Source organism: Bacillus rossius, chromosome 1, assembly GCF_032445375.1.
Source record: "Bacillus rossius redtenbacheri isolate Brsri chromosome 1, Brsri_v3, whole genome shotgun sequence".
Classification (NCBI taxonomy): domain Eukaryota; kingdom Metazoa; phylum Arthropoda; class Insecta; order Phasmatodea; family Bacillidae; genus Bacillus; species Bacillus rossius.
In genome coordinates this window covers 229,378,921-229,394,656 of record NC_086330.1, presented here as the reverse complement: position 1 = coordinate 229,394,656, position 15,736 = coordinate 229,378,921, and the positions used below count along the sequence as shown (strand labels likewise).

Genomic DNA, 15,736 nt, shown 5'->3' with positions numbered 1-15,736 from the left:
GGGCGAGAAGACGGAGAGACGGAGAACGTGACGGACGATGGAGAGACGGAGAACGTGGCGGAAGACGGAGCGGCGGAGCGGCGGGACGAGACGGAGAACGTGACGGACGGCGGAGCGGCGGAGAACGAGGCAGACGACGGGGACGCGGAGAACGTGGCGGACGTCGGAGCGGCGGAGCGGCGGGAAGAGACGGAGAACGTGGCGGACGACGGAGAGGCAGCACAACCGGTCACGTCCACACCAACAGACGCGGATGGGGACGGGTTCAGGGGCTTCCCGGAGGTAGAGGCGGAACGGGGGACACCCGCGGCAACGACGACTACCCGACCAAGGCGACTGTTTGAGGATTCGGGAGACGGGGCCTCACCCTTCAGGGGATTCCTCAGTGACACGGCCGGAACATCAGACCAACCAGAGCCCCAACCACTCGTATGGGAGCCAGAGGGAGCGGAGATTAGACCGGCATCACCTTACGAGCCGCTGTGGCCGCTACACTTCTCTCTGGCGGACGCTACGTTTAGTGTGACAGTGGAGGAGCCGCCGGAGGACGAGACGGCGCAGGGGGCGACGGTAGATCCTGCGTCGGAGACACCGATCCCGGCACCACGATATCAGCTGCGAACCCGCGTGCCCGCGCGAGAACCCAGCTGCTGTGCGATAGGGACGTTAGAAGACAGCGCGCACACCAGGAGCGAGCACGCCCACCGGGCACGAAAGGAAACGTCGGCATGACAGGCTAATCGAGGGGGGGGGCCATTGACGTCAGCCGGGGCTTCGCCCCACGAGCCTGATCATCCTCCGTTCCCTTTCCCAACACCTTTCCTACCCGGCATTTGTGTCGTAACGTACGTAGCCGTGTGCGATTCAAACTGCGTGCCACGAACTACAGCAAGAGGGCGCTTAGCTGCAGTGCGCCGCACCCCTAAATGTGTTAATTGATATTGTAACCCTTTTTCTTTCATTCTTTTGCCCCAGTGTTTTGTTGCAGTTTACTCATGTATTTCCTTAATTTAAATATTACGTTAATTATAAAACTATAGACGTTGCCCGGGCGGACCCGAATAGGCACGGACTTGGACGAGGGTAGGAATGTTTTATATAAATTCTCAATAACTACGTAAACATTAATGTACTTTAAATTGCCAGTAATTTTTATATATTTATTAATGTAATCTATGATTTACTTAACGTTCGCCGGGGCACGGAATCGCAGAATGTTGTAACGGTAATTGTGTTCGGCGCGAAGGGCGCCATGTTGCCACCTGCAAACCATGAGCTCATCCCAGTCTCCTTCTACAGCCGGCCGAGAGCGGACGTCTCTGTCGACACCCCGAGGACATCACCGTTGAGTCACTGAGTAATAATTCCATTGCTTAATTTATTCGAATCTCTTTCTTTTCATCCTCGGGGCCTCTCTCGGTCGGAGAGACTGTATAAATATTCAATATCCACTCCTCAGAGTTTTTGTAGCATCAGTGTAATACGTGACGACTTGGGGCAGCCACGTGCGTGGCTCGCCTCCTCACCTAAGCCGATTCGTGCCTCGGGCGTTTTTCTCAGTTGTATCAGTGAAGGATCGTGTACGGATATAAATCGTGAGTAGAATAAACCAATTAACTGTGTTACGTGTTTTGTGTTCGGGGGGCCACATGGGATCCCAACCTGGCCGGCGGCATGTGGGACGACCTGAGAACCCACTGCGTATTAGAAGCGTGCCTGACGCTGAGAGCGGGCTTAGGTAGGGTCGAGAGCTGCGTGTAACATCTAGAGGGCCAATATCTCGCCACACACGGGCCACGTAACGCCCTGGGTTAGGGTCTCCAGCCGGGTCCACGTGCCCACTCACGTGGTGGCGCCCACTAATTTTCACCGATAATTTTCACTACAACATCGTACGCCCTCAGCGCGCTATCTGTCAAGTGTCGAGTTAACTACATTTGATGGCCCGCAATCTTTCGTGGTGTGTACTACGACAATAGTTATGCGTTCGTTCAGTCTCGCATTCGGATCACAGATTTTGTTTTTCTATTTAAAGTTGAAGAAAGGTTTTTGTTGAATAACTTATTAATTTAAATTGTTTGGCATGCTCTTTTATACTTCAATTTTTAAATAAACATACTTTTCCATGAATGGGTTTTGTTTTTATAAATAACTTTAACAAATTTTTTTCTCGCATAAACGACGCACCCCTACTTTTCAAACTTGATTTTAGTTTAAAATGTGCGATGATTATGTGGTAAAACACGGTACTCAGGTATTTCTTTTCTTGCTTGTAAGCCTTCATAGGGCCTAAAGGGAATTTTCACAAATGCATCTTTTGTGTCATGCTAGCGGGTTCAAAGAATGGAATAGAGTTCATTTGTATGCAAGGTTTAAACTGTAATGAGAATCCCATGTCACATGTTGCAGCATTCTCACCCATGCAAGAAAAGTAATGCCCTTATGTTACCTAAATGTAACGCAACTATTTGTCAGTAGACTTTTTTGCAATAGTATTTAGTCATAGTATTGTTTTAACCTGTAGGCACTCCGTTTTAATGTACCTTATGTAAAGACATGGTTATAAAGTACATTTGCATAGCTTTCCGAATTGTAGCTTTGGCATGTAATGCATGTAATGTTTTTTTGTAATATTAAAGTTGTCAATTTATAACCATGTTGTCTTGGAGTCTTAAACCATGAACAAGTTATGATACTCATTGTAAAGGCAAACTTGCCTAACTTGTATTGTGCGAATATTTATTCTAGCTTTATACGTCGGTCTCGTAAAATATTTGTAATCAAACTTAATCTTTTCCTATGTTATTCTTATATTCAGAGCCTCTTACCGAGGTATTTGTTTTTAAGTTAAGTAAGAGCTTGAGCCACGCACAAGGACTTTTTACCAGTCCTTATATTGTAATACCTTTTAAAGACTTATCTGCCTGTGGACCTGTAAGGTGCGCATCATGTGCAAGAGATTTCTGCAAAAGATTTCCGATTTTTTCTTAAAACTTTAAAGAGATTGTGTTTTTAATACTGGTTTGTTCTGTTCGAACAATGGTCCTACGTCGCTAAAACTTAACTGCAATTTCTAGTAATTACAGTTCATGCCTTTGACACTTTCAGAACAGGACTGGAGCCTCCATTCGGCTCTTCTTTTAAATTTCTGAAGGAATCCAGGGAGTTGGGTCAGCTGTGAGAGTTTGCAGATGGGAGTTGCTGCACTGCTCTGCCACCCACCCCCCTTAGTTTCAACTTTACCAACATGAAGCTTAACCCTATACATATATAAAGAGTAGCACAGTAAATCTTAGATAAACAGACTGGTTACATTCCTGGAAATTGTCTGTTAAGCAAAATGTCCATTAATTAAAACACATATCTTCATAAGGCAGGCCTGCCGTTTTTATGGATTTTATCCGTTTTCACGGATATTTGAAGCTTAAAACGGACTAACGGATAAACAGCGACATTCACGGATATTTACGACGCTTCACTGATATTTTCATATTTGAATTTTGTTTGTGTAAATATTTACATTCAACTACCTATTTGAAGTTGTCAAACCATACAAGCATTCAACAGTAAAGCAAACACTCACATTAGGTGTAGCGCCATGGAACTTCCAATCGTTTAACCACAAACCAAAAACATATACTCCCACATAACGTTTCATGAAGTACAATATCTATGGTTTCGGGGGAAATGTTTTTTGTTTGTTGAGTTAAACGCTAAGAAGTGTCATGGCGTCAGTAAACATTGTAGGGATGGGAAATATAGTTCTTTGGAAAGAACTAGTTCGTTCGGAACTAGTCACTTCAAAGACTAGTTCTTTAGGAACCGTTCTATTGAACTACATCGGTCGCGGACTGTATCGCGGTTTCCAATGTTTAAACAAAATATTCCATACATGACACCAACACAATCGTTACAGACTTTTTGTTTTATGGGCATTTCTTTTTCTATAAATAAAAGAGGCACACAGTAATCCGATGCTTGTAAACAATATCTCCCATTACAAATGAGCGACTATCATATTGTTTTTCTTTCACACACTTCTTACATTTTTGAATGTGTATTAATTTATTTTCTGCAAGTAAAGTGCTTATTTTCACATGTGTACAAAACAAAATAATAGTATAGTGTTTTCTCATCTGTGACAACCTAAGCTCATTTTTTTCGTATTAGGTAAGTTTTATTATGTTTCTTTAAATTTTAGTGTAGTTTTGTAATGTGTGGTCTATGTGTAATTAAAGTTTAATTTCAGATTCTATAGGCTATCTGAAATTTAACGTAATTACACTTATTTACGTGACACGTTTTTTAATGCCAATATGTAATGTAAATGTCTAAAGAATATTAGATAAAAATTAAGAGTTCACGATCGTCAAACGATACATCATTGCGCAAGAAAGAACGAAACGAAAATAATGACCGACAGCCTAACTACACAATTAAATTAACTTACTGTGTGAACTATCTATGTCTTTGAACTAGCTAGTTCAGTGTGTATATGTACTCCCTTTCTCTTCGGTCTTCGTAGTTCAGATCAGTACTTGGAACGTCTCTGCTTGGAACTGACGAAGCGAGACCAAATAAAGAACAAACGTAAGAGAGGGAAGAAAGCAAGAAAGAAAGACGTGGCATATTGGGTGACAGTGGTATGATTGAGGGAAGGGGGGGGGGGGGGGGGGGGGGGGGGGTTTATCTTTCGCGCATGCAGAGCAGTAGCGGTCCCAGGATGAACTAGTCACCTAGGGATCTTTCGCGCATGCGCAGTAAGGACCAAACAGAGTAGGAGACGAGAAACACGCAAAGAACGAAAGAACGATTGTTTTTGGTAACAGCGAACTAGTAGAGGTGGGTTGTTACAGCAATTTTCGGTTTCTGTTCCAACCTGATACTGATACAGTAATGTACCTAGTTACAAGTATCTGATACTTTTGTATCAGAGCAGTAGCGGTCCCAGGAATAGAGGTGGGTTGTTACAGCAATTTTCGGTATCTGTTCCATCCTGATACTGATACAGTAATGTACCTAGTTACAAGTATCCGATACTTTTGTATCAGAGCAGTAGCGGTCCCAGGATGAACTAGTCACCTAGGGATCTTTCGCGCATGCGCAGTAAGGACCAAACATAGTAGGAGAAGAGAAACACGCAAAGAACGAAAGAATGATTGTTTTTGAACAACGAACTAGTCACCTAGTTCGCTCGTCAGAACAGTTCCAAATGAACTGGTAGTTCGCGAACTACCCATCCCTAAAACACTGGTATTTTTTGCCGTTACAATGTTTTAGGTGCGGCATTTGTTTACAAACTTCTTACATGATTTAAGTAGTAATTTTGGTCATAGCTGATTGTGATGGAGAAAAAACGAAAGGCTTTGCCGGACAGATCACTTTATAAACAGCATTATCGTAAAGAATGGGAGCAAGAATTGAAATGGTTGAGGCGTGGCAAAACGGAATTTTCCGCCGTTTGTTCGACTTGCAACTCGGAAATGAACGTGACAAAGGGCGGCTTGAAGACGCAAGTTCATGCAAAAAACCAACGAGCTGCTGATCAGAGTTGTTCTTTGACGAGTTTTGAAACCAAACCAAACAAAATAATTGATGCGGAACTGTTATGGGCGAACTTAGTTTGTGAAAACAATTTATCTGTGAAACTCAGTGATAATTTCACGAAACTTGTCCCGCAAATGTTTCCAGATAGTGAAATCGCAAGAAACTTTCATTGTTCTCCCACTAAAACTAGCCAGATAATTATTCAATCTTTGGGTACATCAGCTGCAGATTATGTTACCTATGCAATGAAGACACAATTTTTCACACTGATGATTGATGAATCAACTGACAGTCACTAGGCAGGTTGTAGTGTTAGCAAAGTTCTTTCCATCTGAGATTGTTGAAACTCATCTGTACAAAGTGTTGGCTTTGAGTGGTGCTGCAACTGGAGGGAGAAAATCTGCTGTGGAAAGGGTTTTCAGCAATCTCAAGATGGTTAAAACTGTTCACAGATCATCAATGATCACCAATGTTAAATGCACTGTTGCATTGCAGAATGAGAACATCTGCAGGTCTGGCTTTCAAGCCCACTGACAAGATGCGGAAAAGAGCACAAAACATGAAAAAGTAGCTAGTTAATGATGTGAATGGCATAAAGTGTCACAGTATGAAATTATGGGAAAACATGTTTTCCACAATCGAGTAATTTTCATAAAAATTGCATATTTTTTGTATTTTTAAATGTACAGGATTTTACAGGATATTTTATATTCAAAACAAGGATATTACAGGATATTTCACATTTCAATCAAGGATATTGTTTTCAAAGTGGTGGCAGCCCTGTCATAAGGCACCATGCCTGGCTTTTTTAGTGAATTATCTATCCCTTTTTACAGGCACAGAAGAAAAGATAAGCAGAACTCTTTAAAACCGTTATGACATCCTTCAATAACAATTATGCATGTGAGAATTATTTACTTTGAGTACGCAGGGCAGCACTTGGAAATGAGTGAATATCCACACTATTCAATTAGTACCAACCCCGCCCGTTTGCAAGTTGTGAAGCGGAATTGTCCACAGTTGATGGCCGCTAACCAAATTAAAGGTAACAAAATATAGTGTAGGTTACAACAATTATTAAACACATGAACAAGTGTCCATTAATCGAGCACCGAGGTACTGTACTCACAACTCTATGTCTATAAGTTTTATAGTAGGATTTTATGGAAGTCTGATGCTACAACTTTTGACTTTTGGTAGAATGTTGGGGTCAAATACCGAATTTTCAGAAAGACAGTGGATTTTTCTCTAATGCTCCTGCACCCCCCCCCCCCCCCCCTTCTTTTTTTCTTTCCCCCTTGCTTACATCAATGCTTCCATTGCACTGTTTCACCCTTTATCACCCCTTATCAGTGTCTATTGACTAAGACTAGACGATAACCCTTACACATTCTTTCTGTGTCTTTCTCTGCTGTTAATGCTTTCACCATTAGTAGGTCAAGCGTGTTCATCATAAATTTTAAATGCCAACACAAAATGTTATCATACGTATTCTGTTTAGTTACAAATACTTATTGACTTAGAAATTAAAAAAAAAAAAATATATATATATATATATATATATATATATATATATATATATATATATATATATATATATAATTTTATTTTTAACTGTAGTAAATCTATTGTCAACATCTCGTACCAGTATTTACATTGAGGTTAACAGTAATTGTTATATATTTAAAGAGATTATATTCCAAGTTTCAATATATTAATGAGTCAAATATAATCCAATACTTAATTTAAATATGCACATTGTAAAAAGCTTAACTATGATGTTAAACATGATAAACCTAAATAAAAAATTGTGATGAAATAATTTGTATTTAATGTAATATGCAAAATAGAAATCAAATAATTACAACTGGATTATTGCATTATTGTTCTTACGAAGGTACAATATTAAAAATACAGTAGATTAAACAACACTATAAAAATTGCCAAACCCTCATAAAGAAATCCCCATTCATGGAGAAAAAAAAGAAGTAAATTATCAATATCAAACTGTAGGCTTGTATGTGGTTTCTCAAAAGTTCAAAAGAAAATGTATTAAAAAGCAACAAACTTTCAATTTGAAAATAATCAACACGGGCATCTTAAAGGAAGAACAATTGTGACAAATCTTATAGATTGATTAAAGTCATATTTATGGTGATGTATGTAATAATTGGAGGCTTCACAACTGAGAACCCCATGAGCTTACTGTCGGGCAGGTCGTGTGTCGTCAGTCTTCGTGCCAGGGGGGATGCGGTGAGGGGGGACTCGCTCCCCGCCCGCCGACCAACCAGGGGCGAGCACTTCTCCAGGCTGTCCGAGGACACGGACCGGGGCGCGGGCTCCAGGAGACTCCCCAAGCCCTTCACGGCCGGGCACGGTGAGCTGACAAGCACACACTCATGTCACAACACACTATGACTACAAATCTAAAGTAAACTTTAATTCTGTAGTGAAGATGGTTTGTTAGCTGGAGTACTGAAAAAAGAATGTACTTATGTCTTCTTAAGATTTAACTTTTTTATTGTGACTGAATATCTTGGTAATTTTTCTGTATCAAGTGTTCAAGTTAAACCCTTGATTCTGATGGCACGATCCTGTGGTACATGATGCTTGCTGTTTTAATTTAGTACATCCAAAGATCCTGGCCAAAAAAAACTTGAATATCTCAATATGTACATTTTACATCAGGTCTTGTGGGAATATTTTCTTTTCTATTCAACTTATGATCATAATTCATTGTTTTATCACATGTTTTTGTTATTGCCAGCATCTTTTGATGTACTAAATGAATACAGCAACCATCATGTACGAAACAGGATCAATGTATATACAGGATCATGCCATCAGAATCAAGAGATAAACTTGAATACATGATACAGAACATTTACCAACATTTCCTTCACATAAGGTCATTATAAACGGTAACACATTATGACACAGGCAGATATATTGTTAACTTAAATCCATTAGTTTTAATTCATGTTAGTTTTTATCCAGTAAGCTGAACCAGCAAACGTGACACACAATCGCACTTAAAGGGAATAGCACATTACAAATAACTGTATTCCTCCCAAAGTAGTAATTATTACTAACTATGTAATATTACGGAATACATTGAAATAATGCAGTCACCAGCTCATCCACGGTCCGCCTGCCGGCTCCGGGATATACCACGGCCAGAAACATCTCAACGCACAGTTGCGACATCACGATTAACAAAACCCAGCATAAGACAGTAAAAATAATAGTACTATATTGTTTTCATTCTATGCCAATAAGCCTGTAAGAATGTAAGTTTTTTTACTTTGAATCAAATTCAAATATTACTATCAAATATCTGAATATTCTTGAGTTCAAATATTGAATTTAAACAGCACGAGTAGAGAAAATTTAAAAATAAAAAATAGTTATAATAGTTTAAAAGTTATATTTTAACAATATGTACTGCAACATGCTTTTATTTAAAAAAAACCTTAGATATTTCACAACTATAAAAAAAGTACACACATTTTTGAACTTTTATTGATTTTTTGATGTGACAGCATACAGCTTATTGTTTATGTTCGGTAACTTTATATTGTGTATATCTTGACATTTGTTGTTGTTTGAGCTTGGACATATCTAAGTATATTTGGGCTATTTTTCTTGCTTGTGTGTGCTGTGTTGCGGAAGAATTTCTCATAGCAAGCTGTGCTCCAGACACCGGAAAAAACATAAGACAGTCTACTCAAGATGGCCGCCTAAGCACATGTCGGTGCTAGGCGCTGCTTAAATTTTATCGAATAAGTTTGTTGGAAGTTTTCGTTCCTGTTGTCACGGAACATTTTGGTCCTCCGGGCCGGATTGGTCACGCATTTCGTGATAATTACGGCGGGTCGGTTCAGTTACAGTTGTGTTTAGAAGCCATAAACGTCCGCGGCACGTGCGTGTGCGTCTCGGTTTGTGGAAGAAAACTTTGGTGCAGAAACGTAACTGCGTGCTGTTAACAGTCCACAGCAGCGTTACGGACATTTGTGAGAAACAATTCTTGATACGTGAAAAAGCGGAACAATAAACGTTACTCTGTCGGGCGCGTCTTTGTCTTGGTCAGATGCAGTGATCCTTTGTTCTGGTGACGTCATGTGAACGGGTCTCGAGACTCGGTCACCTGCTTGAACTGTTCAGGTCACGATTACCTTTTTTTGGGGATGCGAGTGAACGAATCGGTTCGTTCACGACGAACGGGTCACGCGGCACAGTGCGGGCAGCGGGAAGCGTAAAAGGGCCCGCGCCGCGTAAGAAAGAAGTTGTTGTTGGTTTGCGGGCTTCTAGGTTGCAACGCTGACAGCAAGAAAATATAAAATGGCAGACTTGACAGCTGTCCACTTCAGGTTGACGCGAGCGGAAAATCGTTTGCAGAGAGCGTCCACTCTCGCAGATAAGGCTTCTGCTGACCCATCTCAGCACAGGCTACTGGAAGCCACCTGCAGGGACCTGGACCAGATACGAAAGGGTTTTGAGGAGGATCATCTTATAATTGCTACCAGTTCAGGACAAATCGCAGACTTTGACGAAGAGGCCCACAATAAAAGGTTGGATACCTTCGATGATTTGTACTATAAAATAAGATCAATTTCTGATTCTTTCATCAAGCTAACCCTACCCAGCTCAACACATGTTTCATCAACCATTGCTCAGGATTCGCCAAAAGTGCATCTTCCAGCCATCAAACTACCATCATTCAGAGGTGAAATAAAGTCATGGCAAAACTTCTCCAACTTATTTGAGACATTAGTTGCTAAGCAGAAACAACTCACCAATGTGGAGCGACTGTCCTATTTAAAATTGTCTTTGGAGGCAGAGCCCTTGTCTCTAGTACAGTCTCTCCCACTTACAGAGGAGAACTTTGATGTTGCGTGAGAGCTCCTTCAACTGCGATATAATAAGAGATTGATTGTTAATCACCATATTGCGGCACTGGTGAGTGCACCATCTGCCACAGGGAATTCTTCCACATTACTGCAGTTATTGTCAGCTATCCAAGAAAACGTGGCTGCCCTTAAGGTGTTGAGCATCTCGGTGAATACGTGGGACCCGTTGCTAGTATATTTATTGGAGAGGAAATTGGATGCAAACCTGAGACGAGACTGGGAGCTGAGCATCACAGATCCAACCCACATACCAACAGTGGAACAATTTATTGTATTTTTGGAAGGTCGACAACGGGTGCTGGAATCCTTAGGGAATGGTCAAAGGCTGAACGCTGGTCAAAAGCCAAGCCAACAACAAACTCAGGCTGCGTCTTGGCGGTCTTATGGTCGTCCTTCTACACAGTCATTTCTGGGTCATTCAGGAGCACATAAGTCTCAACATTGTATGCTGTGTGGGGGCTATCACTCATTATCTCAATGTTCCAAATTTGTGGAAACCTCCCCGACACAGCGATTTGAATTAGCCAAACAGCTGAAGGTTTGCATAAATTGCCTTCGGCAGTTCCATAAGGCAAGAGACTGCTATTCTAAGACCAACTGCAGAACCTGTGGATCACGCCACCATACATTGCTACATTTTGACGATTCCATACCATCCAGCCACACCTTAGACACCAATCAGGAACAAATCACGGAGGCACCCTTGACTGATGACAGTAATGAGCAACTGTCCACCACAACTTTGACCAGTACTGGTCCTTCATCATTTGTGCTATTGGCAACAGCAATTGTGGGTGCTAGGGATATTAGTGGCAACATTCAAAAATGTAGAGTGCTCCTGGACTCTGGTAGTCAAGCAAACTTTATCACAAGCCAGTGTCTTCAGAGGTTAGGTTTACCTCGACGCAAATGTTCACAGCTGATTCAGGGCCTCTCAGGTGTGTCTGTTACATCCGTGAAAGGAACTGTCTCTTGTCAACTGCAACCTGTTGGTGATGATGCTCAATCGTTCACCATTGACACACTGGTTTTGAACAAAATAGGTGAAAAGTTGCCTAATGCCTATATCGCTTCTGGGCAGTGGAACCATCTCTCAAATCTTAAAAAGGCAGACCCCGACTTTGGAATACCTGGTACAATTGAGATGCTACTGGGAGCTGAGCTTTTCCCTCTTCTGTTAACTGGTGGTCGTGTTGAAGGCATCCCTGGCTCGCCAACAGCATTGGATTCCATTTTTGGGTGGTTGGTCATGGGAAAAATTTAATCGAAGTCAGTTTCTCTAGTGTCTGGATTATCGACTTGTCTTCAGGCTTCACTGGTGCCACTGGAAGAGACCATGAAGAAGTTTTGGGAACTGGAAGAAATTCCTCACGTGATTCCTGAAACCCCAGACGAAATTCAGTGTGAAGACATTTTCCGAACTACTCACGAAAGAGGGTCTGGTGGTCGCTATACAGTAACTTTACCATTCAGAACTACGGCCTCGGAACTGGGAGTCGAAATCTCAAGCACTTAGGCGGTTGCGGAACTTAGAACAGAGACTTTATCGGCAGCCAGAGCTCAAGGTTCAGTATCAAAACTTCATGAAGGATTACATTACAGAAGGCCACATGGAACTAGTGGATGAAGCAGAACACAATGTAAGTCTGGGTTATTACATACCCCATCACTGCGTACTGAAACCTGACAGCACCACCACAAAACTTCGGGTTGTTTTTGATGCTTCGGCAAAAACTTCATCTGGATTGTCCCTAAATGACACGTTGCTATCAGGAAAAAAGTAACAGTGTGACATAAGTAATCTGATTCTTCGTTTGCGACTCCACAAGATTGCATTCACTGCTGACGTTCAGCAAATGTACAGACAAATTTTGCTGGATCCAAAGCACCAGGACTATCACCGAATCCTTTGGCATTTCAACTTACAGGATCCAATCCAGGAATATCGGCTGAAGACCGTAACATACGGTGTGTCTGCGGCACCGTTCCTTGCCATTCGAACACTTCACCAATTGGCAGAAGATGAGAAATCAAAGTACCCTCGCGCAGCCGGTGTTCTTGTTGCCGACACATACGTGGATGACGTCGTGTCAGGCGCAGATACACTACAGGAGGCCGTACAATTGCAACACGAACTGGTGGGGCTTCTCAAGTCCGGTGGCTTCAACCTCCGCAAGTTTGCCAGCAACAGTCCAGAGTTTCTTGCCCAATTGCCACCATCTCAACTACAACAACCTATTACTCATTTGTTTGATGCTGATGGGCAGTCAAGTTTGAAGGTACTGGGTCTTCACTGGAATGCTAGGTTAGACCATTTTTCGTACCATGTACACTCTAGGAACAGCAGTTGCACTAAGAGGGGCATTCTGTCCGATGTGGCAAGAATATTCGACCCATTAGGTTGGCTATCGCCTCTGTTGTTATTAGCAAAGTCAATGATACAAGAGATGTGGTTAGAGGGTGTGGATTGGGATGACAACCTGCCTGTCAGGTTAGGAGGGAAGTGGATCCGTTTCAAGGAGGAGCTATCGTTGTTGGAGGAAGTTACCATACCTAGGGGACCTCTAGTGAGTGCACATGACACATTGCTCGAACTTCATGGTTTCTCTGACAGTTCAAAGTTAGGATATGCTGCTGTAGTCTATCTTCGAGAGGTACCACGTGAGGGTCCAGCGCAAGTGCATCTGCTGATGGGTCGGTCCAAGGTAGCGCCAACCAAAAGGGTTACCTTACCTCGTCTCGAACTTTGTGGAGCGGTATTACTCTCAAAACTTTTGCGTTATATTTTGGATGTTTTTTCATTTTTGAATTCGAAGAACATTTTTGCTTGGACAGATTCAACTGTTACCCTATCTTGGATACGTTCATCATCTCATCGATGGAAATCGTTCGTGGCAAATCATGTTGGAGAAATCCAAACAAACACTTCACCTGAGTGGTGGCACCATGTTCCTTCAGCAGATAATCCTGCTGACTGCGCCTCCAGAGGTCTCTTGCCCTCCCAGCTGGTCAACCATGTGTTGTGGTAGACAGGCCCACCATGGCTGCGTGAAGAACAAACCACATGGCCACGCCTCAACTGGACGTCGCCTCCCACTAATGCAGAAATGCTCAGGGAACAGCGAAATCAGCCTGCTGAACCCTTTGTCGGCACACTCACAGTGGGAGATTTGTCGCTACTTCATCGATTTTCATCCCTCACGAAAATCAAACGGATAACCGCCTACTGTTTGCGGTTTATCAAAATTCGCAGTTCTGACAAGGAGAAAAGGAGTGATGCTCTTCAGGTGAGCGAGCTCCAAGCCGCACTCAGGGTGTGGGTCAAAAGGACCCAGGCTGTTGAGTTTGCCAGTGAACTCGTTTCTGTGAAAAGGGAACAATGCCCAAGTTCCTTGAAGAAATTAAACCCTTTCGTAGATTCCAATGGAATCCTCAGAGTAGGTGGTAGACTCCAGGCCTCGTGCTTGCCATATAACCAAAAACACCCAATCTTGCTTCCGAAAAGGTGTCGCTTGACGGAACTGATCATCGATCAGCTACATAAGGACTTGCTGCACCCAGGCCCTCAACATTTGCTTGCTGTCCTGCAACAAGACTTTTGGGTCGTGAATGGCAAGGATGCCATTAGGCAACAACTGCGCAAGTGTATGATCTGCTTTCGTGTCAGGCCAAGTCCAGTAGTCCCTAAAATGGGTAACCTGCCTGCTGAACGAATAACACAGGCCAAACCATTCCTGAAAACTGGAGTTGACTATGCTGGGCCATTTACCATCACAATGGCTCGGGCCCGAAAGCCGCGAACATATCGTGCATATATTTGTTTATTTGTTTGTTTTACCACCAAGGCGCTACACCTTGAATTGGTGTCTGATTTATCTACAGATGCTTTTCTAGCTGCATTTCGTAGATTTGTGGCCAGACGTGGCTCTTGCTCAGACATCTTCAGTGACTGTGGAACCAACTTTGTTGGTGCCAACCATCAGTTGAAAGCTTTGCAATCATTCCTTGAGGATAAGACCACCAACGCTGCCATCATTCATGACTTGGGCAACCATGGAATCACCTGGCATTTCAATCCACCAGGGGCACCTCATTTTGGAGGCCTATGGGAGGCCGGAGTGAAGTCCGTCAAGGCTCATTTGAGTAAGGTGATTGGCAGCCAATTACTGACATATGAGGAGTTCTATACAGTCCTCACCCAAATCGAGGCAATATTGAATTCACGGCCACTGACACCACAGTCAACTGACCCAAGTGATCTGACAGCACTGACACCAAGTCACTTCCTCACTTTGGGCCCTTCCCAAATCTTACCCGAGGAGGATGTGACCTCGGTGCCTATGAATCGCCTGTCAAGATGGAGTCTGTTGCAGCAAGCCCACCAATGTTTCTGGCAGCGATGGCATAGGGATTATTTGCATCAGCTGCAGGTGCGGGGAAAGTGGACTCAGGCTGGAGTAAATGTGCAACTAGACACACTTGTTCTGGTTCAAGACCCCAACTTGCCTCCACGTCACTGGAGACTTGGACGAGTTGTGAAAACCTTTCCAGGGTCTGATGGAGTGGTCCGTGTAGCCCAACTTCGTACGCTCCAAGGACTGATTAACCGACCTATAACAAAGCTGTGCCCCTTACCCCAAGACTGTTGAAATTGTTCTTTCAAGGTGGGCGGGATGTTCGGTAACTTTATATTGTGTATATCTTGACATTTGTTGTTGTTTGAGCTTGGACATATCTAAGTATATTTGGGCTATTTTTCTTGCTTGTGTGTGCTGCGTTGCGGAAGAATTTCTCATAGCAAGCTGTGCTCCAGACACCGGAAAAAACAAAAGACAGTCTACTCAAGATGGCCGCCTAAGCACATGTCGGTGCTAGGCGCTGCTTCAATTTTATCGAATAAGTTTGTTGGAAGTTTTCGTTCCCGTTGTCACGGAACAGTTTACTTATTTTTAATTTCCAGATTTTTTACTGTCTCATCATCTGAACTTTGGCCATTCTGCTGTTCACTGTGTCTGTGTTGAAATAAAGTATAGCTAATTATAGTGGCTAGTTAATATAGTGAAACAATGCAAGTGTGTATATACACGTTTATAAAGTGCAATGTTGAAGATTGAAGATTACAAATGATGTTATAGGTGTTATAATCCACAAAAAAAAACCTTCATTTATATACAAAGAGTAACTACGTTTATCTGTTAAATCTTAAGGGGCAGTCGGATACGTGATGAGGCTTGGTTTGGAACAACCTGGCATTTGTATAAGCAAGTCACCCGATTGGT

The 15,736-nt window shown here is 42.5% G+C and overlaps 1 protein-coding gene across 9 annotated transcripts in view; it reads right to left on the bottom strand.

The window, feature by feature from the left end:
• LOC134527342 (F-actin-uncapping protein LRRC16A) overlaps nucleotides 1-15,736 on the bottom strand; it is a 324,842-nt gene that overhangs the window by 58,499 nt on the left and 250,607 nt on the right. For all 9 annotated transcript variants that reach the window (XM_063359938.1, XM_063359939.1, XM_063359940.1 and 6 more), the window contains one exon: nucleotides 7,754-7,929. In XM_063359938.1, the coding sequence (XP_063216008.1) occupies nucleotides 7,754-7,929 (176 nt within the window). The remainder of the gene's footprint in view (nucleotides 1-7,753; nucleotides 7,930-15,736) is intronic.